Genomic DNA, 25,978 nt, shown 5'->3' on the forward strand with positions numbered 1-25,978 from the left:
AGGACTCAGTGCCAACAACTGACAAACGGACCCTCAAGATACTAAAAGCTTCTGGAGAGCACAGGAAACATTAAATGAATGAAGGCTACAGAATGGGGAAATCTTTGCAAGCTATAGATCTGATGGAGGCTAATATCACTCTCAGATATACAAAGTGCTCAAAAATTACATAATAAGAAAATAAGCAACCCAATTTAAAAACCTGATCAATGGAGTGAGCAGACACACACACACACACACACACACACACACACACACACACACACACACACACATGCACACAGTGCTCAGCCTCAGCAGGCACCAAAGAAATGCAAGTTAAAACTTCACTGAGGCCCATTGAGAAAGCTCACTGGGTGGAAGGCCTTCCCCGCAAGCCTGCCAACCTGGGTTTAAACCCCAGGAACCACCTTATGGAAACAGAGCACTGCCTCCTGCAAGTGTGACCTCCAGTATGTGCTGTTGTGCACTTGCAGATGTACAGACAGACGAAAGATGGATAGATTTTTTTTAAATGACAAAAGCCACTGCACTGGGAGGTTCTGTCTCACACCAGTTGGAACAACAGCCATTACAGAAACACACGACAACAAACGCTGGTGGCGAATAAGCGAGATACGCTAGTCAGGACGCTATGACGTCAGAATGGGCAGTTCTCAAAAACTAAGGATACGTCCACCATCCGGCCCGGTTTTGCCACTCCTGGGTGTTTGAAGACCACAAGGTAACATATCAAAGAGATGACTTGTACACCAGTGTTTACTGCAGCACTCGCTGTTGATCAGCAGAGAAATGGACCGAGGAAGTATGGTCTCCCTACTGGTGTATTCTTTCTCAGTCATAAAGAAGAGTGAAGCCATGTCCTGTGTCACATGAGGGGAGTGAAAACAACCAAAGATTGTCTCAGAAAGAGAGATTCCACATTCTCTCTCTCTCTCTCTCTCTCTCTCTCTCTCTCTCTCTCTCTCTCTCTCTCTGTGTGTGTGTGTGTGTGTGTGTGTGTGTGTGTGTGTGTGTGTATAAAATCATGTTTGTACAGATGATGTGAGAGTTGAAACAAAACCGTCTCAGAGGTTGGGGGACCGAAAGGAGCAGGAGTGAGAGGAGAGAGCAGACGGAACTGGGCAGATGTCCTCAGACTCTGTCATTCTTGCATGAAAACGCCTTTATGTGACTCACTACAATAAGAGGTGAAAAGATCATTATATGGCTGCCTGCTGCTTGCCCACCCTCCTTGGTGTGCTGGGGAGATCAGAAGCTTGTTTTCATTCTATAACAGGGCTTCTCTAATCCTTTTTACTGTGACTTGAATTACGGACAAAATGCAGCTGAATACCGTGTGATAAAGATTTGCAAGGTGCTAATGGAGGGCTTGACAAAACTGTGTGGGTTCTCAAGTTAGCTTAAAATCCTCTCAGCTGTTTGTCCTCAGTCTTCAAAAAAAAAATGCTGCAAACTGTGGGAAATGGCTCCTGTAATTCCCCCAAAATGAGGACCCCGTGGGAAATACAGCTTGGGAGCCAGGGGTCAAGTTTAGAGGTCACAAACACAGGTGGAGGATCTGGCTGGGTCTTCTGTGCTGTCATCCATCACCAGCCAGAAGGTTCTAGAACCAGCTGGGTCTCTCCTTTCTCAGGGCTTCAGTTTTCTTTCTTGTAAGAGGAAGGGTCACTTCATGAGAATTTCTGAAGTTCTGCACAAATCTGTGTGAAAAACGTTGAAATATGCGTTTGCATGCCTCGACTCCGGGACTATCTCATGCGATCGCTGACGGACCGGAAAGCTTGTAACAGGATTTTGCTCAGGGCTGAAGCCTGGGACCTGCTGGGACCCTCACCCCGCACCTGGCATGGCAGAGGGTTTCACAGGCTGAGAGAGAGGTGAATCCGACTTTACAGCATGTCTACGCTGGCAGCAACTGACCCGCTCCCACGACAGTGACATTAATCTCTTCACAGGGCAGAATCCTCAAGACCTCATCACCCACTGGAAGGGTTTACATCTTAGCCCTCTTACATTAGGGCTCAAGTTCCCCTCTCTTAACTCTGAGGTGCGCCCTCAAACTACAGCATTAAAATATATATTTATCAATAGCATTAATAGGCAGAGGACAAAATGTAAAAGCGATAGTTTTCATCTGTCCTTTCTACTAAGTTTTCACTCAAGTACAAGAACCCCATCGCTGACTGATATTTTGAGTGAGGTGCTCAACACCTCACCCGAGGCTACATGACTTTTCTCTTGTTCTAGTTTGTCCTTCTAGAAAGTTCTCCTGACCTCTCAGAGCCTGACAACAAGTTATATGAGTGCTGTGGGAAAGGGGCTGGAGTCCCACCGTAACAAGGAATTGCTGGGTCTGTGCAGCACTCTCAGGTGCATCCCCAACAGTTCCTTGCTGTATTTGCCCCTGGTCTAATAACCAGTCACAATCCACCCCATAGTAGACCTGTGGCCCCTTGCTTGGCCTTCACAGTGTGTGGGCGCTCAGCTTTCTGTCATTAGCCCATGTTCTCCCCCCATGACCCTGCTTCTGAGCCCTTCATCCAGCCCCACTCTAGTGCACACCGTTCTGGTTTTCTTGAAGTTCTCAGTTCTCAGCAGTGTTAGCTGATGAAGGCTTGCTGCAGGCTCTGCCCTGGAGGAAGGGAACTGCCTTCCTGGCAGCCACCTCAACTCAGAGCCACTAAGAATATCTTCCTGTAAAGGTGAGGTGGGCTGAGCTTGAATCCAAACCTGGGTAATTAGAGCCCAAACACCAGAATACAGCGCACTGTTGGTCTAGCCCGTTGCAATGGATGTGCTGGAGGAAAGGGGGCTCAGTGGGAAGCCATTTGCCAGCCCGCCTCAGGGTCTGAGAGATTTACTCAGGACCCACATGGTAGATGGAAGGAAATGCTTCCTGAGAGTTGCCCTCTGACCTCTGCATGGACGCACTGGTGTGCGCACATGCTCACAAATAAATAAAAAGAAACGTCACGGCATTTAAAAGGAAGGAGTGCCGGTATTGTGGTGTTCCGAGAAGGAGCAGAAAGAGGAGACGCCATAAAACCAGACATTATTGACCTGAAGTTGCAGAAAATTGCCCTGTGGAGCTCGGCTGAGCGCCTGCCAAAGCAGGGCTCCAATAACCACATGCCAGGGCTCTCCGAGATCTGTACGTTTTAACCCATTTTTGTCTCCATAATTTTTATGTTTACACTTTGAAAGACAGTGGATCTGAGGCGCAGAAAACCTGCTACTTAGCTGGGGAGCTGCAGCTGCGGGATCCCAGTCACTGTGGTGAAAGCTTCTCCCCTCCTAGTGCCTGAGAAGGTCATCCTGCTTAGCCAAGCCCTTCCTTTCGGTGGTAGCAGCAGTAGCCTTGCCTTGACAGGATTCCCAGCAGTCCCCGGGGCTTGAGGCATAGCTGGAGCAGAAGGTAGGGACCAAGTGTACAGAGCAGGACTGTGCTCAGAGGCCCTTCTCTTACCAGAAGGACTGAAGAAAATCAGCACAGAGACAAAGGTTACAAGAGAGTAGAAAGCAGAGCCAACCGAATGCCTCGTGGACAGGGGGCTCCTGCGCAGCCAACCAAACGCCTCGTGGACAAGGAGCTCCTGCGCAGCCAACCAAATGCTTTGTGGACAGGGGGCTCCTGCAGAGCCAACCGAACACCTCATGGACAGGGGTCCCCTGCAGGCCTTGCTGGGCCTTGGTTTATGGGCCAAGGCCCCAGGGGCCAGCATGAATCAGGAGCCAATGACTCACTCTGCACACAAAGCCCAGGGGTTCAGGAACGCATCACAAGATTCTGAGACACGTCTCAGATGCTTGCCAGCAGAGCCCATCTGGAACATGAGTTCTGAGCATGGAAGAGTAGGAGACAGAGGAGGAGCCACAGATGTGCTGTGAGGCAGAGCTCACTCAGAAATCACATCCAAGGCCAACATTGGGCCAAAGGTTGTTCCCAGGACCAGCCCTTAGAGCTGACTGCGGTGGTGTGGGGATGTCAGGGCTGAACCTAGCTGCCTCCCTCCAGCCCTGTCCGTGGCTGGGGGCTGTTTTCTCAGGATGGCCATGCCGAAGTGTAGGAAGCAGAAGAAAGAGACACCACTACATTTGCCTTGATGTCTTTTTTTTTTCTCTCAAAGGAAAGAAAAAGAACTCATACAAAAAGGCACAGAATTGTTCCCACTTGACTAAACAAAATTTTCACACTTGTAACTATTAACTTAAGTTATAGAATTATTTGTCTGTCTTTCTTGCTGGACTGTGAATTCAATAGCCTGGTGTGTGTGTGTGTGTGTGTGTGTGTGTGTGTGTGTGTGTTGGACATGGGGGTGGGGGTGCTGTCTTGTTCACTAGGGCTTGGGTGAGCTGAGCGCGAGATGTGTAATTGGTTCTCCATGCATGTGTGTGAGGAGACAAAGCCTCCCTGCAGTGTAGTTCTTAATTAGGGATTACTATGATGAAGCCACGCTCCCCACCCACTTCCCGGGGACTGGACCACAGATGCTCTGATCCTTGCACCCCAACCCCTGACCCACCTTGTTAACATGTGCAGAGCCAGCAGCTGAAAAATCCCCCTAGGAAAGTCCCAGAGCTGCGGCCTGGGTCACATGGAGCCCCAGGCCTCAGGAGGCTCCTGTCCTGCAAAAGCTCAGGTCTCAGGAGCCACGCTGGGAGGGCAGGATCTCTAGGAATCACTCGGAGCTGAATTACTCCCATGAAGAACTTGAGAAGCGATGGGATTGTTCAGCCCTTGAAAGGAATTGTCAACAGCTAGGGGGAAGCAACTGGGGCTGATGGCCGCTCCTCTGCTAGGGAGGACCCTGGCACAGAGTCAAACTGGCCTCCCTCCAGGTTTTTATTTCTGGTGTTTGGTGGTTAAAAAAAAAAAGCTTATAAACTTAACTCCAGTTAGACAAAAAAAAAATCAACTATTTCAAATATTGATCCTGGATAATCCCTTCAGACCTGGCAAGACCACCCGCTGTGGGGAAAGGGTGGGGGCGTCAGCAGGTGGAAACTGGCGCTGGCTGAGAGACTTGGGAAACTCTTGTTTTCTCCTCTGGGTGTAGGTTTTCCTGTTCTGTCACCTGTCTTCATATCACCTGCGGGAGGCTGAGGGCTAAAGAGACAAAAAGACAAGCTGTCAGCGCGTGGCTGCAAGAAGTGGCCTCCCCTTCCAGCCGGCCCACAGCGACTGGGTCCTGTGGTGACATCCCTTTGTTCTCTTGTCAGTCATATAGGTAAATTAATTTCTTTCTTTCTTTCCTTTTTCTTTTTCAAGACAGGGCTTCTCTGTGTAGCCTTGGCTGTCCTGGACTCACTTTGTAGACCAGGCTGGCCTCGAACTCACAGAAATCCACTTGCCTCTGCCGCCTCAAGTGCTGAGATTAAAGGCGTGTGCCATCACACCCAGATAGGTAAATATATTTTTAATGGAAATACATTTTAAATGATTTTTAAAATCTGATCAGTGAAAACAGGGCAGATGGTAAGTGGGGGAATTTGCGAGGCATACACACAGTTCACAGAGGAAAAAAATTGCCTAGTATACAAGAGGTGTTTACTTGACAGTTGCCAAAGAAATGCAATCAAGACAACAGGATACACTTTCAACTCTTCCAGATTAAAAAAAAAAAAAGTCATTTGCTGGGCAGTGGTGGCACACGCCTTTAATCCCTGCACTTGGGAGGCAGAGGCAGGTGGATCCCTGTGAGTTTGAGGCCAGCCTGGTCTACAATGCGCGTTCAGGACAGCCAGGGCTACACAGAGAAACCCTGTCTTGAAAAGCCAAAAAAAAAAAAAAAAAGTCACTTGCCAGTTTTAACTGTAGGAAGAACAGAATGTCAACTGGAAAACTACAGCTGGTACTTGGCCTAAGGACTGGTCACAATATTCTTATATGAAATCGTTTACCAACACAGGCATAGGACACACGGCTCTCCTTTATGGTGGGCACAGTGGGTGGCACAGCCAAGCAGTTTGCAAAATGGGTGGAATATCCATCTTCTAGGTGTTGGGAATGTCAGAGAAATAGAACTGATTGATTGGAAAGTGAATCAATGAATGAGTGAGTGAGTGAATGCATTGCTTAAGCATCCTATAATAGTATTTCTTACTGACTGTCCACCCGTTCCTCCTCCTCCTCCTCCTTTTCTTCTTCTTCTTCTTCTTCTTCTTCTTCTTCTTCTTCTTCTTCTTCTTTCTTCCTTCTTCTTCTGAACTTGACTTGATTCTAGTATCTTGACTTAATTTAAGAATCAGGACAGTCAAGGCTACACAGAGAGCCCTGTCTCGAAAAGCAAGCAAGGAAACAAACAGATTCTTGAATCCTAAGTATCTTTAACTTAGCACCACCCTACCCTAGAGAACAGCTACACGCCTGGCCCCTAACCCTGAGTGTAGAGACAAGAGGCCCGAGTGAACGGAGCAGGGACTGACAGCGGCTCTCCTTGGTCCTCTGGCTTCCTGATGTAGGAGCTCTGCCGGACCCTCTCCTCTCCCACCTCTGGGTTCCCAGAACAATCTATACTTTTTATTTATTTATTTTTTTAAACTAACTCTCCCACCCCCTTCTCTCACAACAATGCCACCCCTAACTCCCGTTTTGACGCTTCCGTCTCCCCACCCCAGGTCCTCCGTGTAAGCACCCCCTTCGTAGGCCTGCCCACATCTGGTCTCGTGTGTTTTAAGCCTGGTGCTTTCACGGAGGTTCAGCAGTAAGTCCGACAGAGGTGCTCTTGGAAGAGGGGCTGGGGGGCTGGGCAGAGTGCTCTAGAATCACCGCACTGGCTTCCGCGGCTTGCCATGGGAGAAACGGGGAGAGGCGGCCCCTTGCAGCCCCTCATTGGTGAAGTCCTGACCGCTCTGTGACTTGGCTGAACCCCAGCTGTGCCTGTCTTGTGCTGTGCGCTTTGTCATACTGCAGGCTACGAGCTGTGACCAGCAGACCATAGGGTATACGATTTTGGAAGACCCAGGGGATTTATAAGCATGAACTAGTCAATCGATGTGCATAGATCATCCATATGCCTGAGTGACACCACCTAGGAAGTGACTCTCAGTCTCTCTTTTTAAGTATAATAGGTGTATAACGCATTGTCTCCAGTGACAAGTTTCATAAGGACCTTTTCATACAAGTACTTGGTCCATACTCACCTCCCTTCTTTCCCTTTTCCCGCCCCTATCTTCATTAGTTCCCCCAGACAACCCTCTGTTTTTCGTGCCATAAATACATATATATATGATATGTAAATTTTATTATCTATATAATCTTATAAGTTCTAGGACCCACTAGTGAGAGAAAAGAACAGGAAGTGGTGTGTATATTTTGGATCCAATTGATTTAGCCTTTTAAAAAATGACCTACATCTATCTTTCTGTAAATGACATAATTTCATTTATTCTTTTTAATTTTCCTTTTCTTTTTTTTTTTTTTTTCTTTTGAGACAGGTCTCTCTGTGTAGCCCTGGCTGTCCTGGACTCACTTTGTAGACCAGGCTGGCCTTGAACTCACAGCGATCCACCTGCCTCTGCCTCCCAAGTGCTGGGATTAAAGGCGTGCGCCACCACCATCCGGCCTCATTCTTATTCTTTTGTAGGATTTTTGGCACATATGTATTTGTGGTGTGTGTGTGTGCATTCATGTCTACATGCATATGGCACACAAGTGTTTGCAGATGACTTGCCTGTGTGCGGAGACCCGAGGCTGACGTAAGGAATCTTCTTGGGCCCCCACAGGGCCACTCCCTGGATCCTAAGCTTCCTCCTTACCCTGGGCTTCTCCACCTCTCCCTTCTCAGTTCTGGGGCCCAGGTGTCGCCGCACCTGCCTGGCTTTTGTGTGGGTTTTGGAGATCTGCACTCAGGCAAGTGCGCCGTAACCACGGAGCCACCTCCACAGCCCACGTGACATTTTCTTTGTCAGTTCATTTAGACCGATTCCAGAACGTGGGGCTGCTGTGAGCAGTCTTGGAATAAACAGAGATGCGCAGCTGTCTCTGTGGTTTGTTGACTTGGAGTCTTTGGGTGTATAGTCAGGAATGATGCACCAGCTCATAACCTCCAACCATGAGGCTCCCAAAGTCAGCCGTTCTTCTAGGCTGGCCCCCTCCCCCCCACTGTTCTCAGTTTTCCCTGAGCCCCCCTCATCTGGTCATAGTGCAGTCTCCCCCACTACTCCCTGAACTCATCATGTTGATGTGCCGCCTCCACTGCGATCTCTCCGGTCCGCAGCCTTGGGGTACTCTGAGGCTCCGGCCTCTCAGGCCCCGCCTCTCTACTCTTACTCTCTAGGTGATGTCATCTGTGTGGAAGGTCTATGCATGCGGACTCTGATAACTGCCACATTTCTGTCCCTTGCTTAGACCTTCCTCCTGAATTCCAGACTCGCAGATCCGCCGGCCTGTCCACAGCTCCCTGTGACGGTGAACAACAGGACTCTTGAATTTTCCCACCAATCGTCTTTCCTTCCGTGTTTCCCTGCCCTCTCTTTAATGCGTCTTTGTTCTGTGCTCAGCCCGCAAGCCCGCAAGCCCGCAAGCCTTCTGCTTTTCCCTCATCCCACGTTCATCCGGACAGGAAACCCTGTCCATCCACTTCTCAGCACTTCCACCACTACGTCCTTCCTCCAGGCCGCGGGCTGACGGTGCCTGGCGCCCGAGCAGGTGCTCAGAACCTCCCTCCCGGTTCCCAGCCTCACACCCTGCAGCCCCTCCTGCGATGCCTGGAGTTCTCGGCTCTTTGCGTCCCTCAACTGTCCACCACAGAAACCTCCACAAGTCCCCGGTTCATACAATTTGGGCCCTTAGTTTTTCTGAGAAACACTTTAGTCCTAGGGAACTTGCCAGGGTGCTGAATCCTGCGTCGTGGGAGCGTGTCCCTGTGTCAGTAAACTCCACGGGTCTTTGGGAGGCTCCTGTAGTCTCCAGCCTGTAGTCATGGAGTCACGTGTCAGCCCTCTGGCCAGTTGTAGTTGAGACACGTGACAAGATTCCAGAGAGAGGGGAGGGAGGGGGGAGCAGCCTGAGACTGGAACATCAGTCTTGCTAGAAGACCACCTCTGTGCTGGCTTTAAGGAGGTATAAGTGGCCCTCACAAGGACAGGGAGCAAGGCCCCAAGGATGGCCTCTGGCAAACAGCCATCAAGGAACTGAGGCTTTCGTTTGGACAATCTACAAAGACCGGAACCCTGGCAACAGTCAGGCAAACTTAGAGGGTTTGCCCTCCCCTAGCTAAGGTCTCAGCCTGGGCTGCAGCCCGGTGACAGAATTATCAAACATACCAGCACCAGAAGTCACACCTTCAGAAACTGTGAACAAAAAACCAAACCAAACCAACCAACCAAACAACAACAACAACAACAACAAAAACTGCACTGTGTAAGCCACTGAGTTTGGTAGTATTACCACACAACTGTAGATGGCTAACAAGCGTCCTCTTATCAAGTGTGTTTCTGCCCACACCCCAAACCTTGATTTAGTGTTCAGGGTTTTCGCCCCACACGCATTTCCCCAGTATATTGACTGGGTTCCTTCCTCCCTTTAGTGGCCCCAGCACTTCTCCAGTTGGGCTGTATTAGGACTTGACCTAGCTGTGGGTTTTAAGGATGACTGCTACATTTTTCTAGGAAACCTATCAAGGTTTTCACAGCCGGCTTGCCAGGGAGTGAGCCAGCTCAAAAACCTCATTTCAGAACGTACTTTCTGCAGTCTTCTTTCTGACCAACATTGAGGAATGGGTTGCCAGCCTCTTGAGATGTGCACGCAGAAGTCTTGTTGGGGAGCAATCTTGGGACAGATGTCTGCCACGGAGTGAGGGAAGCAAGGGTGGGCAGAGAGAGAAGCCAGGCCCCGTTGCATGTTTCAGCCACTCTTTCAAGTGTCCAAGCCCTTCGGAACCTGTTCTGCTTGGAGGAAAGACGTCAAGACTTAACAGTCCTTATCAGCTTGTTGCCAAGGATAGGCTGCTGCTGGGAGGGGCCTGACCTCGAGGGAAGTAGTCGGCAGAGAACATCAGTCTCCAACACTCTTAGGTCTGAGGGTCAAGGGATCCCCAGGGACAGTCCAGTCCCCACTACGTTCTCTCAGGTGGCTCTTTAACTTAACGCTGCTCAGCCACCCTTCACAGATAGCAGCTTTTCTCACCTTCAAAGCCAGCCTGTCCTTAGAGCTGTGGCATTAAACTTGGGGTGTTCCCAGGAGTTGGAGGACGAGCTTAGTCCCCGTCATCCTCAGAGCATCTTTAGTAATGGCCGAGTGATCCTGTGCCAGTCAGTGCAGAGGACAGAGAGGGGAAGCCCGTGTGGAGGAAGCACGGCTTCCTGCCCTTGTTGCTGAGTGGGCTGTTTGCCTGCCAGGCCAGGGCGTGACCTCCTTTAACCTTCCTTTCTCAGGAGCTAGGGATTGTCATCTGTGCTGCACACATGCAGAGTCTGGGAGTTCAGAGCCACAGGGGTGGCGGGGTGCGGGTGCGGGTGGGGGTGAGGGTGGGACAGGACACAGGCAATCCAGAATATGGTGCAAATCCGTCTGAAATGGCTCCTTAGTGCTCTAACCTGCACCCTCCTCATCCTGTCCCTAAATACCGGCATGATACTAGACAGGCCCATCCCATCCAATGACGGTAAATGCTGTCTAGGCTGGGGCTCTGCGGCAGGGCATCCGCCCAGCATGCACAATGTCCCGGGTTCCATCCAACAGTAAGCAATGTCTATGTCTGCGCTGAGGGTTCTGCATCTGTACCCTCCACTCAGGTTCCGCACCTCAGAATGCTGTGTAGACGCGACAGTTCAGATAGAAATCTTCTGCTGCCTGGTCCTGCCACCCTGCTCTTCCTGCTGAGGCCACTGCGGCTCTTCCTGTTGGCCCAGGCCCCGAACCTGGTGTCTCTCTCACACTCTCCCCAGTCCACCAGCAGATAGTCTCAGATTTTCTCTTTGGCCTGTTTCAAAGGTCTGAGTCTCAGCGGCTCTGCCTTGGCTTAACCCTGCCCTGTCATCTCACGTCGTCGGTACTGTGGCGAGAGCCGTTGCGTGGCTCTCCCCGTCATCTCCGTGTCTCTTCTCTAGGGTGATCCTTCTCTAGCGGGTCTCAAGGCTGTGTCCTACAAGTCAGCACTTTCCAAAGGCTTCTCATTCCGAACCAAGTCCAACCCTCTGCCCAGCAGACCACCGGAAGTGCTGCTACCCCGCCCCTCCTACCCTCACCTCTGACCACGCCCACTCCCGCCCCCCACCTTCCCCACCCCGCACCTCACAGCTCACCTGTAACCTTAGCACGCACAAGGTGGGGGACAGGCTACCAGGAATTCAAAACCACCCTCAGCCACATAGGGCGTTTAAGGCCAGCCTGGCCTTCATGAGACCCAGTGTCAGAGAGAATTCCGTGTGGGCGGGCGCTCCGAGAGGTCACTCTCTCAGGCTCTGCCCTAGTGGTGTAGTGTTCTCCCTCATGGTGTATAAGGTCCTTTTGCACAACACGGACGTGAATCTGGGACTTGAGTCTTCACCTACAGATTCTTAAGCCCTGTGGACAGTTGCTGAAGAGGCAAACCATGTGGGAAATCAAGTCTATTGCAAAAGACAGGGGTGTGGGTGTGTGGGGGGGATGGGGGGGCAGGAAGGAAGAAGGGGCCTGAGAGCAGCATAGTTTCTCATGATGGGAGCACGGGGGACATGTGTATGTTTACCTTGAAGAGTCGACACTGTGAGGAAGCATGAAGGGCAATCCTTGCCTTACTTAAGAAATGAAAAAGCGCCAGGTGGTGGCCCACGCCTTTAATCCCAGCACTCGGGAGGCAGAGGCAGGCTGATCACTTCGAGTTCGAGTTTGAGGGAGGAGGGCTGAAAAGGTGCCCCAGGCCTGTGGGCCCTGTTGCCTTTTCCTCTGTGGGTACCGCAGCTGAATCACCCTTTCTTCGGGCACTGTCTGCGGAATGGCCAAGGGTACCTGCAATGGATGTAAGCATGTGTTTTTTTTTTTTTTTTTTTTTTTTGATCCCAAGTGTGGGATGGGAAACAGACTTGTGAGAGAGCAGGTGATGTTTATCCACTAGAAGAAGAACCGCCTCTTTTGGGGGCTTGGTCTTTGCCAGCTGAAAATCATCTCAGTAAGGACTCTGAGAGGAGATATATGTATGAGCCACAAACAAGAGGCTGGGCTTTTTGGTCTTGGTCTTGTTTCCTATTGTTTGGCTGCTCATCGCTCCACTTTGAGATACTCCTAGAGAGAACCGCTCCAGAGAGCGCTCTGAGGCCCAGGGTTCCACTGCTGCTCTGGTTCCTGCTGCTGCGGTTGCAGTCCCCTTTGCTGAATTGCTGGAATCCTGCCGACTACTCCAGTGCAATTGCTCCCAGGAACTGAGTCTAAGAAGGTCTGTTTTTCCTGCTCCCATTAACCTCTTCCCACCTATATAGGAGAGGTGGGTTGGGAGGGAGGTATAAGCATTAAAGCCCCCCCCCAAGCAAGGCTGGGCGTGGTGGCGCACACCTTTAATCCTAGCACTTGGGAGGCAGAGGCAGGTGGATCGCTGTGAGTTCGAGGCCAGCCTGGTCTACAAAGCGAGTCCAGGACAAGCAAGGCTACACAGAGAAACCCTGTCTGGAAAAAACAAACAAACAAACAAACAGCAGGTTTGAAAACGTTGGAAACCTGCAGGTACCCCTGAAGTCGGGTTCCAGTGAAGATTCTGGATGCTCTGGTTCCCACGTTCACAGACGATTACTGCTGTCTGTGCTGGGCTTACATCAGCAACAATGCCTTTCTAGTCCAGCCTGATTTCTTTCACTTCAGTAACCAAAGACACAGAGCTGAAAGCATTTGCAGTTTTGGGGTGGAGAGACACTACACCCAGGTGTCTGCTCTGCTTCCTCATCATAAACCACCTGTGAATTTGTCATGCACAGGGTATGGTTCTGACAGTGCTGGGATAATGCTGCATTTCTAGAGGCATGTTTCTATGTGATTCTAAACACACATGTGCATACATGTGCAGCCCATGTGTACACACACACACACACACACACACACACATGAACAAAGGCTCACTCTTCTAGAACAACCCAACGTAGTGAATGAAGACTGGCCCAAGTTTCCACGGGGCCAAAGGAAGAAAGGCGGACACACACGAGATGGCCATGGGATTTGTTGGGGGACTTACAGGCAGAAGGTAGTGAGGTCCCAGGAGGTAATAAGATAGCTTCAATTTGGGCCAGGGATGGGGAATTTTGTGATGTGGTACATAAGTGACTTCATCCTAGCAGGATTGTATCTGGTTTATCCTAGGATAATATCAAGGAATTAGGCCCATGCTTGGATCCAGGCTCTTACTATGAGTCTAGTGGTTTTTACATGTTTATATAGGGAAAGCGGGCTTGCTCCGGGCTAACGGCTACCACTCAAGATGGCTGTGGTTACATCAAGCTGTATCCATACGTTCCACCCGGATAGACAGAGTGTGGAATATAGGAACCTAAATCAGGCCACGCCTGCTGACTATGTTGTGGTGTCTGCCGCTGCCCAAGTGCTGAAAAATGTGCCATCCTTCCTGGGCTCTGGGCACCCTCTTCTTCAGAAGACTGTTGTGAGATCTCTTTTGAGACTAGACAGGCAGAACCAGGCTTTCTGCACTTTGGAGTACAGGCCGTGGGTATTTCCTACTGCTGTGATCTGGCTGCGTTACGCAGATGGCCTCGTGCTGGCTGCTGACGGTTACACGCTGTTACAGGAACATCACAAGGACACCTGAAAATGATTGCGAGTTTCTGACGACGGTACACCCGACCGAAACAATTTAAGGGAGGAAGGATTTATCCTGGCCCACGGTTCGGGAAATACAACCCATGGCGTCAGGAGGCCACGACGCCTGGCGTAGCTCTGTCGGTAGTGTTGGGGGCATCGTAGAGTAACCGTTTGTTACAGTTTTGAAGAGCCAGGAAGCAGAGACGGGCAGAGCCAGACACAGCCCTCCAGGTCCCTGCCCTCAGCCAACTCCCACTCACCAGGCCACATCCTAAAGCTTCTACATCGTCCCCAAACAAATTTGTAAGACGGTGCCACCGGCTGGGGACCCACATGTTCAGGCATACAAGTCGGTGGGGGCACATTTTTACAGCCAGGGTTCACCAGACTCCACCATGCCAGCCTGTCCACGGCACCAGCCTGCGCGGGTGGTTGCTCCACTAGACCAGCTGCCAGCACTCCCACTCTACCCTCCAGAAGAGAGGATGCTGCTGCCAGACTGTGCTGTTGGAGGATACAGACTTACCCTTTAATAGACCCTAAGCAGCACTTTTTCCCTCTACCCACAGTTGTAATCTTGCTGTTCTCCCTATTGTCCTAGGAGACTGTGTTGCTAGGAAACCCAAGTGTTTGCCTTGCCTGACCACGTCCCAGCATGGGAGGTAAACTGAGCCAGTGGCTTGGTTCTTGGAGCTCTGGGTGGATGCAGTCACTATTGTCTGCCTGACTGTGTCTGATTTGGGGTACTTGCTGTGGATTAGGCTTTGAAGGAGAGATAAACATGTTTTTTTTTTTGTTTAGATCACAAGCAGGGGATGAGAAAAAGACATGTGAGAGAGCAGGTGATGTTTATCCCCCTTAGAAGTCGAACCTCCATGTGGGGGAGATTGGTTGTTAACCATCTGAAAAACATCCTTGAATAAATTCTGAGAGGAGGTATAAATGTGAGCCAAGAGCAGGAGGCGGGGCCTTTGGAGACTGGGGATAGTTTTGGCTGTTCATTGCTCCACTTCAAGATGCTCCTAGAGAGAACTGCTTGAGGGAAGGCTTTGGGGCTCCAGCTGAGGTTCCAGGTTCTGGTTGCTCCAGGTTCCAGCAGAAGAAATCCTGCTGACTACACCAGGAGAATCGTTCCTCGGAACTGATATCCTTATGGTTTCATTATTGTATTCTTTAATCTCCTTTTCCTATTGTTTAGGTTAGTCGGGTTATAACTGAAGTACTCTCGGTTAATAAATTCGAAGTAAAATAAATTTGTTAAGAAAACTGAGCCTACAAGGCTTACAAGCTGAGCAAATGGTTTTGCCGCCTACGCAATGCTCGTGACCCCTGGCAGGCTGAGGGGGGTACGTCCTAGGATGTGAGATTGTAGGAGCCGGTTAAGAAGGGGGAGATGGATGGATATAGCGTGATGTGTTTAGACACAATTAAAGCCATAACTACCATGATATGTCCGAGTAACCGTGCGGTATTTTTTTCCTTCTGAATAGTGTGCTGGCAAATCATAAGTAGACCAAACATTAGAAATATGTGTAGGGCTTTATTACGGGACCATCTTGTTCTATGGACCTCCTGTTCTAAAACATCCCAGGTCGGATGAACTCTCTTTTGTCCTAACCTGTAAAGGTGCCCATCTTGGGAGCGCAGGACCACACTTCCATGAGTTGGTCCCCCACAAAGCTACCCTCTGCACAACTCTAGACGTGCCTGCATCTCTTTGGCCAGGGTTCCTGGCGGCTGGCCCTCATCACGCCAGGGCCGGGGTGCTCAGGAGTACACGCTCATTCCCAGCTCCTGCTTGCTTTTAAGCTAAGGTGGGATATGTGGCTTTAATGTGGCTTGTGTGTCTGAGCACTCGGCGCTGCTGCTCGGATGGTGGTGGTGGAACCTCTTCAGAGGACGTGTGTCCCTGGGGGCTGGGCCGACTTCCTGTCCACTTCCTGCTCTGCCAAGATGCTAGGTGGTGGGAGCCCCGCCCAGCTGCATGGTCTCCTGCTGACCCTCTTCCCCTCCTCACAGACATGTCCCCTCAGATTAAGGCCAAAACAGATCTGTAAGTTGCTTCTTTTGGGAGTGTTTGGGTGCAGGAAAAAAAAGAAAAAAAAATACAGTCCTGGGATTCTAATTTTGAATGTTTTTCTTTTCAATGAATTCTCAGAGGCAGTGAGTGGAGAAAAATCATTAAAAATCAATTCAAGCTGTGGCCTTCTAAGGAGAGGGTGACATCATATGACTTTTATGTTAGTGTGAAAATCAAATCTACGTAAAGCAGTGCTCAGTTTCTCTTAAAAAAAAAAAGCTGAGTGGAAATTTGGAGACAAAGACAGAAAAATGCCGAAACTCAAACCTCAGAATATTAATGATGTCTGTAAAAATTAATCAAGCCTCTTGCGTGCTTCTGAGCATGTTGCCCTAGGGAAGAGCAATGCATGAGGCTGGCTTGCTAGGAAACAAGAGAAAGATGCCAACATTTTTGCTCAAAGATGATGTTTGGTAATATTTCTTCACTTCATAGAATTATTATAGCATTCATAGGCAGCTGGAAGAAACAACACCATTAAAACGATGTTTGATTTATAGGTGATGTTTTTCCAGGTCAGAGTTGCATGTTGACCCATGACCCTTGGGGACAGGCCTGACATCGCCAGGTTTTTAATTACTAGCCAGACAACCTTTTCTCAAAATTTCTGCAGTAACAAGGAGGGAGAAGCCAGATTTGTTTTTTTCGTGAAAATCAGACAGCTTATGTGAGTTTCAGGGTTTAAACATTTTCTTTGGGGACATGGATTCATTTAAGAACTTAATGAAAACTGTAGCCTGTGGTCACATGTTGACATCTTAGATGGATTGCCTACTGCCCTGGTTGTCTTTCCTGTGCTGGCTAACTGCGCTGTTTAATGATTTCACCCCAAATCTATCCCTTAATGCCAGACAATCTTGGCATTTTCTTTCCCGTTTTTTCCCTTCAGTATGGTTGAGCCTAGGGCCGTAGGCACACCAGGCAAGTGCCTGCCACTTAGTTCATCTCTAGCCCCTCATTATTTTAAATCTTAATCCAGTAGGAAGTGGGCGAACGTTAAATTCTCCATGTAGAATTGAGTTCTCATCTGAAAGAAACAGAAACGGGCCATTCCTTCACCTCATACAGGTGTGGACTAAGCACACATCCAAACCTAAAGAAGGAAAGTGACCGTGTGTTAGAGTTACAGAGCCCATAGCGGGTACAAGAAAGAGATAGATGCCAGGCTGAGGTGGCGCACGCCTTTAATCCCAGCACTCAGGAGGCAGAGGCAGGAGGATCGCTGTGAGTTCGAGGCCAGCCTGGTCAACAAAGCAAGTCCAGGACAGCCAAGGCTACACAGAAAGACCCTGTCTTGAAAAACCGAGAGAGAGAGAGAGAGAGAGAGAGAGAGAGAGAGAGAGAGAGAGAGAGAGAGATAGGCATTGCCAACTACCTAAGTGAAAAACAATTATCCTGGTGACGTATTTACTGTAAACAGAACGAAAGGACAACGGCGTGAGAGAAGATATTGCTCATACATGTGACACAAAATTTCCCCAATGATATATTTTTTAAAAAATGCACTCATTAGAAAAATGGGCAGACCCACCCCTATCTGAGGACGGTTAGCTGATCGCTGCTCAGGGAGGGAGCGTCAGTGTCCCTCAAGGGTGTGTGGTCTTTGGTAGGTTCATCATACCACAGTGTCTGTCCCACATCCTTGAGCCTGTGTGCAGCACTGAGTGGACTTAGAGGATTATTTTTTTTAAAAAAGAGGAATGGGTAAAGGTGGCTCGAGGGGTCGTTAGTGGGAGGAGTGAGGGGGTGAATGTGATGAAAATATATTTTATGTATGACATTCTCAAAAAGTTAATAAGATATATTTTATTTTAGAGAAGTTGGCAGAGGGGTAAATATGATCAAAACACAGCTTGAAATTCTCAAAGAGTTAATAAAAATATTTCAAAGTATCATATTAAGAAAGAAAGAAAAAAGAGAAACAGGCAGAGAAAGTGGAAACGCACAGAAGAAGGTCAGTCGTTAGGAGACAGTTCAAAGCTCACCACCAGTGCAGTGGCACACATTTAGACAGCGAGATGGAGTTTCACCCACTGCGCCCACTGCCAAAACTCAAACCATGTAATACTGGTAACAGTAGCAGATGGTGTTTATTGAGTTATTTTATCTCAAGAATTTTATGTAGATTATCCCATTTAACAGTCACAAAAATGTTAAGAAGTAGATTTTTTTTTTAAATTAAGGCATGAACACCTCGTGGTCCAGCTAAGGTCCAGTCTGTACATTCTGATTCCTGGGCTTGAGCTCTGTCAACATGCCCAGGGTCTGTGGGGAAGCCAGAAGCCGGCAAGCTCACACGGGGCCTCACAGTGCGGCAGTACATCTCTGTTCTTTTTTCTCAAGCTGGGTCTCATGGCCTTGAGACCATGATGCAGTTCTGTAGAACTGAACTGATCTTTGTTCATTCCTTTGCCAAGTACTGGGGCTATAGCGTGTGCGACTACCATGCTCAGTGTAACTTTGAAAACCTCATTCATTCCCTGTGGCCCTGCTATCCCAGAAACCGTAATGATGATCTCTGCATTCCTCAACTCTTGGTAAACTTTACCTGCAAAACTACCTGGGCTCAGCAGTGGTTTTTTTTAAAGATTTATTTTAATTGGTGTGTATGTGTGTGTGTCTGTGTGTGTCTGTGTGTGACGGCATATATACATATGTACCACATGCATACTTGGTGCTTGTAGAGACCAGAAAGCAGTAAGTGTGGGATCCCCTGGAACTGGAGGCACAGAGGGTTGCGGGTTGTCATGTGGGTGCTGGGACCTGAACCCAGGCCTTCTTCAGGAGGCGTGAGCCTTCTTAACCGCCGAGCCTGCTCTCCAGTCTCATTTTTCAACTTTATGCTCTGTTTGGTTATGTAATTTACTTTTCTTTTTTTTTTCTTTCTTTTTTTTTTTTCTCTGAGACAGGGTTTCTCTGTGTAGCCTTGGCTGTCCTGGACTCGCTTTGTAGACCAGGCTGGCCTCAAACTCACAGCGATCCACCTGCCTCTGCCTCCTGAGTGAGTACTGGGATTAAAGGCATGCGCCACCACCGCCCGGCCAGTTTACTTTTCTTAATAATTAATATTGAATTTTTTTAAGCCCCTGTTAATTTATTTCTGCTGCATTGTGTGACGTCAGAGGACGGCTGGCAGGACTTGTTGCTTTTCTCCCCTCCTGTCACCTGGGGCCTGGCCATGATCTCAGCTCAGTCTTGGCAGCAAGTGTCTTTGCTGAACCACTTCATCAGGCTTCTGTTAGCTCTCGAATTATCTTGGGCATTTTATGTTTTTCCAGGACATCATCCCTATCACTTAGAAAGCTCCCCTGGCCCCACTCCCCACCCCCCCAAGATCTCAATTCACATTTTTGATCCCAATTCACACTTTTCCGTGCGCCCGCCCGGTGAGGCCCATATGGAGGCTCTGCAAACCTCCCTTCCCCCACCACACCTCCAGGTCAGCTGGACCCAGCTTGTGAGTGCAGCTCTTCCTTACCAGTCAGCCTCAGCGAGCCAGCTCAGCCCTCACTCTCCCAACACCCACGTGACCAGGGCTGCCTCGGTTTACCCGTAGGCCCACACTGACCTGACTGCCACCCACCCTCCCTGCCTGAGTTTCCAGGTTCACGAGGATGGCGATGGCGTGGCCCCAGCAGCCACTCAGCAGCAGTTTCTGTAGCAGGGGCTGTTCTATGGCTGATGCCTGTGTGCACTGCCTAACTTGACTCTCTACAGTCGTTCCAGACTGGTTGATACTTTCAGCTTTTTCTCTAGTGTGTTTTTCTAATGTGAGGCATATATGGCTGTGGACCTCACACAGTGCTGCTCTAGCTCCGTGTTCCCATGGATTTTCCTAAGTTTTCACCTCTAAACCGCTCCTGTTTACCATCACAAGTTCTGTAAGCCTTAACCGTTCTGTGGTGCTGTAAAATGTATAAATGTATTTGACATCCAAAAAGTATCCTTTCCAGATTGGTTCCTAACCTCGCGTTGTGTTAAGTCAGTGTGGTTTAGTTCCGTGATGTTTGCTGAGGTTTTCGTTGTGGGCCTCCTTTTGGGGAATTCTAGAATGAGCTCTTATTTACAGTCCCACATCTGGAACAGTCTTTCATAAACCCATTGGATCAAGCTTAGTTGCATCTTTGAAATCTCTCACATCTAATTTTTTTTTGATGTTTTGTTTGTTTATTGGTTTTTCAAGACAGGGTTTCTCTGTGTAGCCTTGGCTGTCCTGGACTCACCCTGTAGACCAGGCTGGCCTCGAACTCACAGGGATCCGCCTGCCTCTGCCTCCCCAAGTGCTGGGATTACAGGCGTGCACCACTTTGTTTTTGAGACAGGGCCTTGATTGGTAGCCCAGGCTATCCTGAACTTTGTCATATAGCCCAGGCTGTCTCAGAACGCAGTCATCACATCAGTCTCCTGAGGGTTGGGATTATGGGTGTGAACCCACAGCTAGCTCTCCAGAACCAAATCCATTTGTTTGACCAGTTTCTAGGTGTGGTATGTCAAAATCTCCTCTTGTAATGATGAGATTGTCTTTCAGTCTTTGTGGTTGTTTTTAAAGCACCAATGTGTGTGTAGAGAAATAATATCTATTACATTATTGAGTATGTGGCTATTATGCATAAATGAATGCACACACAGTGTGAACTGCAGCAGAGTACTTTGTTAAAACTTTGAAACCAGTACTTCTAAAATCCATTTCCTGTAGTTAGGCATAATTCACAGTAAGTAGTAGTATGTAGCTGTCAAGAAGCAAGAAGTTGGGGCTGGAGAGATGGCTCAGAGGTTAAGAGTGCTGTCTGTTCTTCCAGAGGTCCTGAGTTCAATTCCCAGCAGCCACATGGTGGCTCACAACCATCTATAATGAGATCTGGTGCCCTCTTCTGGCCTGCAGGTGTACACTGTATACATAATAAAGACATCTTTTTTTTGTCTGTTTTTCGAGACAGGGTTTCTCTGTGTAGCCTTGGCTGTCCTGGACTCACTTTGTAGACCAGGCTGGCCTCAAACTCACAGGAATCCACCCGCCTCTGCCTCCTGAGTGCTGGGATTAAAGGCGTGCGCCACCAGCACCCAGCAAATTAATCTTTAAAAGGGAAGCAAGAAGTTGCTCTCTATTAACCTGGGGGGCTGTGGTGGAGGGGGGGGGAGCTGTGCTGTATGATGTGACCAGTTGTAGAGTTTGTTACGGTGACACTATTTTTAGTGAACAGAACAAAATCTCTATTTATGAAAACATACCAGCGAGTTTGAGTTTGAACTAAGCATTCAGGGAAATGGCTAGAGGATCTGAGAGGCAGCGTAGGGACTAAGCACTCAGGGAAGTGGCTGGGCTCATCGATGGTGGCTGCTCTACTCGGGCAGCCCAGCCGAGGTGGGGACTACTAAGAAAGTGAGGAAAACAAGGGAAGTACTTGAAGGCAGTTGGGCAGTCAACACGGTTTGCTTTTTAGAGTTTTGCTGTGTGGTGAGGAACTGAAGGGAGCAAGGCAAAGAGCTGGTTTCTGGATTAGCTAGAGAAAATACCTCTCTAGGGGAGACTGAGTTCATCATTTTAAAATAATAATCCTGAGGCTGAATGAAGCCCGGGAAACGGGTGTGGTGTCAGGGAGGCTCCCCCTGTGTCCTTGTTTCTGTCTTGGGCGACTATGGCAGTCAGAGACGGTGAACTGTGGTAGCAGCATCGACATTTAGGGGAGACAAAAAGAGTGGAGCCCAAATGCATGTGATTTCCCCCCTTGACTCAGTACAGAAGGCCATGAACTCGGGGCGCTGTCCTGATCCCCGTCTCATTGCTCTCTGCTCTCGTGTCCTTGTTTTTCCCTGCACTGCCATCATCTTCCTCATCGGCCCTGTTCCAACAGGTGCAATCAAGGCCGTGCCAGCCCAAGGGGAGGATAAAGTGATGACCAATAAGACATAAATTAATAATTGATATATATCTTTTTATTATGCACAGATAAAAGAATTAAAACTGTGGTTATCAAAACTATATACCTCTAGGCAGGCCCACAAAGACACAGACCCACGGAACAGAGGGAAGGATACAGCAGGGTGGTTCAAACTGGCCACAGGGATTTTCAGGGAACCGTACACCCTCACAGATGAAAAACAGTAACAGAACCAGGCTCATTCAGGGAAAACCAGAACAGAGTGTTGTGTTTGGAAACTGGTAATAGTCTTTCCCAGAAAAATATGTCAGTTTTATGAATGAACCCCCAGACAAAACAAACAGGGTTAAAAAAGTTTGCATACACGATTCCTCCGACAAAATGTGCTCTGTTCATACAACCAGCAGTACACTCATCATTCAAACCATGAGGTAGTTACAGTACAAAGAGACGGGCACACGCCTGCGTGCCATACACACTCAGGCGTGCCTGCGGACAACACATGCGGGAAATGGATGGACAGTCTCATTACCAGACAAGCGAAAGGCCATTTTGTGTTCAGGGAAAAAAAAATTGCTACAAGGCCAGTTCAGGCAGAAGAAAAATCTCTGACCTTTGAAAATGCAGCATTAACAGCTGGCGAACACCACAACATGAAGAGCCAATAGTGCACTGCAGACAGTCAGCCTTGGACTCTGTGACCACACCTGTGGCCCACAAAAACAATACAAGACTTCGCAGGTGGAACTGGGTTCAACCAGATTGTAACAACAGGTCTTAAAGAAACTTGCGGAGTATGCCACGAAAGTAAAGCTTGTACTTTGTATTAAGTCTGAGCAGGATAAAGCAGTCAGAAACACTGTAACAAGAGGGAGGGGTGGGGGCAGGGAGGGGCGGGAGATGGCCCAGCTGGCCCCCTCAGATACCTAAGGACATCCATTCTCCAGTAGGGATTGGGTTTCTCAAGCTGAATAATACTTCTGATGATGAGAGCCAAGGAAATAAAAGGAGATCGTTTTCTTTTCTTTCTTTTAAAAAATCTTTTTGTTTGAATCTTATAAATTTGTAAGTTAATTTAAGATTTTTATAAAATCATTGGTAATGTATCTCTCTCAAAAATATACATTTAAATATATTACAATTTTTTACCCCATCCATCTAAGAAGTCTTTAATGCCTTCCCATAGCTAATTTTCTCTTAACAAGATGAAAAGGGTTTTTTTTTTAAGCAAAGAACTGATTAGAAGAATTCACAGTAATTGAAATTAAACATTTCATATGGAGTAACTTAAATTTCTCTAAAACATTTAAATATATCTTTATACAGAATTTTTGTAGTAAAATATAGCTATAGGTGATTTAAAGACTCTAGTCTTCTCTGAAGACATCTTTAAACATTTTTTTATACATAGAATATACTTAACAATTACATTCTGCTGAAGGTTAGGCAAAGCGCATTATTTTTAAACACAGGTAGCGTAATCTAGGTCCTCCACAACGACACCTTCATGTAAAAAAAAAAACATAAACTAAAGAAACGCATTCCTCTAGTCTCCCACTCTCTGCATCGATGGGGAGCGCTGGGATATTTTCAGTGCACCGGTCTGAGCTCTGAAGGAATCGGCTTTGGTTCACATTTCCCCAATTAAATGAAAGCTGTGCTGCCTCTCCAAACCAGTGCGTCTGTCCGTCTGCTGTCTCTACCAGCAGCGTTTCCTGCTGAAGCTTTCGCTCATGAAGGCCCTGGCACGGCTGCCCGGCTTCACAGGCACTGGGGTTTGCTCATGAGCATTGCAGGCTAAGATCTGGCTGTTTGGGGGTGGGGGAGGCAGGGATTGTGGAAAAGCAGTATTATTTATTTGCAGTGGATCTGGCCCTCTGCGGTTCAGTTTTAACACAGAGGTGCCACTGAGCTCAGTGACGGTCACGAGTGGCATCCCATTCTGCGAACATTCACCTGAAACCCTCTGCGGTGAGACACTTTAAAGTTAGCGCCCTTCTCCCTGTCTCTGCATCCTCAGGGTGCAGAGCTGGTGACATCATCGGGTGCGCTGGGGCGATCCGGGCTTTTGTACAGGCTCATCGGAAGGTCCGATGGCCTGGAGTCAATGTTGTCTACCACTTATAACTCAAATCCCGACTCTGGAAGCGTAGGGAGTGGTTATCTATCTGGCCAGTGTGCACTGTGCCTCTGTGCCCATACACACACATCATCTTGCTAACTCCTTCGCTTACCACTGAATCCCACCCACCCAGATGTTTCAGCATAAGGCTTAGGACAAAAATACTGGAAACAGGCACAAATTTGTTGTTCCATACAATGACCATTTTCGGTTTCTGTGCACCTGTAAGAATAAACAGACTTGGCTTTAAGGCACTCTTGGAGTTGGTGTGTGTGTGTGTGTGTGTGTGTGTGTGTGTGTGTGTGTGTGTGTGTGTGTGTGTATGTATGTAGGAACAGAAATCACCATTTTGGCCCAAGACAGGAATGTTGCCTTGATAAGTGACAGCCCCCCAAGGCTAGCAAGTTACACAGGGGACCGTATAGTGTGTGGCAGGCCAGACGTGGGTATCCAGAGAGAGAGAGAGAGAGAGAGAGAGAGAGAGAGAGATGCAGATTTGATATGGGGAGGGGGGTGCATTTTTTTTCAATTTTATATCTTGGTTCATCTTGAAAAAGATTCTTTGGCTGCCTCCCTGGCTCTCCTCTCTAGCTGCCAATCTTTCACCATTTCCTTTACTCTGTAACCTTCGACCCCACACGATGGATGTTTGGACACCTGGACAAAGCAGCATTAAACAAACAAACAAATGGCATATGTTTCACATTGAAACCCCCATCCTGTGAGGGGCTGGTGGAGAAGGCCACCAGCTTAGCTTTCTGTGTGTGACACGTGTCCAGGGTCACATATACATGGGCCGAGGTGAGGAGTGGGTACAACAGGCTGAGTGTACACTGAAATATTCCCCCTCCCTCCTTCCCTCCCCCCCCCCCCCCTCTCTCTCTCTCTCTCTCTCTCTCTCTCTCTCTCTCTCTCGGGACCCACAGCAAGCCTTCCAGCTCTGAACGCGCAGCACCAGCTTCATGCCCTGCTGTGCCCTGGTGGGCATCTAGGCTGTGCTGCTGCTGGAGCACGGCGTGCTCTGGGTGCTGCCGATGCTGTGGGCCGCGCTGCTGTTTTCCGAGGCTGGCGGTGAGGTGGGGACTTGCTGCCTTCGAGCTGTCTCCCCTGCAGTTAATAAAGACATGTTATACATGTGCAATCCGAAAAGAAATGCCGTCCTCCCCCCTGCCCCTCCCCCCCCATCCCATTTTGACATTTTACCTGGTGTTTTTGTCAACTATAGGTAGAAATAGCTAGCCCAGATTGGCTGGAGGGCCTTGCACTACGCAGTTTTTTGTTTGTTCAGTTTGCTCTTGTTTCTGTAAGCCAATAAGAGTGTTTTCTATCTGGTCAGTTGTGTCTAGGATCTTGGTGGCGGACGACAAACGCTCTGGATTCTAGTGCCTAAATCTCCCGAGACAGCACCAGTGTCTACTAAGTGGGAGTGAACCTTCTGATGCCGTGAAACTGCATAACCATCGACCAAGTTTGTGACCAAGAACCACACAACCAAGTTATATAGAAGCAATCGCAAATCAGCATCAACATGCTTTACGTAAGTTGACAATTCTGTATTGGGGTTGAGAGTGGGGAGGGGGCTGCCTTGGAAAAAAAACACTTTGGGGCATGTGGGACCTGCAGGGGTTGCCAGCACACGGCCTCCTTGCACGCTGCGGCTCTCTGTTGAGTTCGGTGAGAGTGTCTCCTAACACATTAGGCATCCTACTTGTCATTACACACCCCACTGCGTCACAGCTCAGCCCAATTCTTTGTGCCAAGTGTGTGCAATGCTCTGGAGCCGGAGGGAAGCTAAGGTCACACACATGGTTTGCATTTAACTGTGTAAGAGGCCCTACAGTTAGCTAGTCTCTTCAGTAAATCTGGCCTTTAAAAAAAAAAAGACTCTAACTAGAGGAAAGTGACGGGGCAGCAGTCCCCACCCCCCACCGATGCGGGAAGCCCCCAGCGGGCTGGGTCTGTCATGTGTTTAAGGCCTCTCTTTCCTGTCATGCCAAGGAGGAGGTGCGCATCTGTCAGCCAGAGATGAGCAGCCCTCCCTCCTGCTTCCTTAAAGCACAACGCTACAGCAGCTAGGACTGGCTCTGACCTCTGAGGCAGCGCAGGAACTAGAGGCCTGGACTTCCACTGCCTTCCTGGGGCCCCTCAAAAAAAAAAAACCTCTGCCAAAA

At 48.8% G+C, this 25,978-nt stretch overlaps 1 protein-coding gene and 1 long non-coding RNA gene across 2 annotated transcripts in view; both read right to left on the reverse strand.

Annotated features, from left to right (window-relative positions):
* Positions 1–1,025: 1,025 nt before the first annotated feature.
* Positions 1,026–3,764, reverse strand: LOC311584475. Its single transcript, XR_014774902.1, has 3 exons — positions 3,655–3,764; positions 3,541–3,578; positions 1,026–1,703 (listed from the first exon to the last, which is right to left on the reverse strand). It is a non-coding gene; the product is annotated as an uncharacterized lncRNA (long non-coding RNA).
* Positions 3,765–24,285: 20,521 nt separating this feature from the next.
* The window catches only part of TGFBR3 (transforming growth factor beta receptor 3), a 170,347-nt gene continuing 168,654 nt past the window's right edge, over positions 24,286–25,978 (reverse strand). The window contains exon 17 of the mRNA XM_084758044.1: positions 24,286–24,914. Within this exon, the coding sequence (XP_084614170.1) occupies positions 24,796–24,914 (119 nt within the window). The 3' untranslated portion in view covers positions 24,286–24,795. The remainder of the gene's footprint in view (positions 24,915–25,978) is intronic.

This window comes from Acomys minous (genome assembly GCF_964271855.1).
Source record: "Acomys minous genome assembly, chromosome: 15".
Lineage (NCBI taxonomy): Eukaryota > Metazoa > Chordata > Mammalia > Rodentia > Muridae > Acomys > Acomys minous.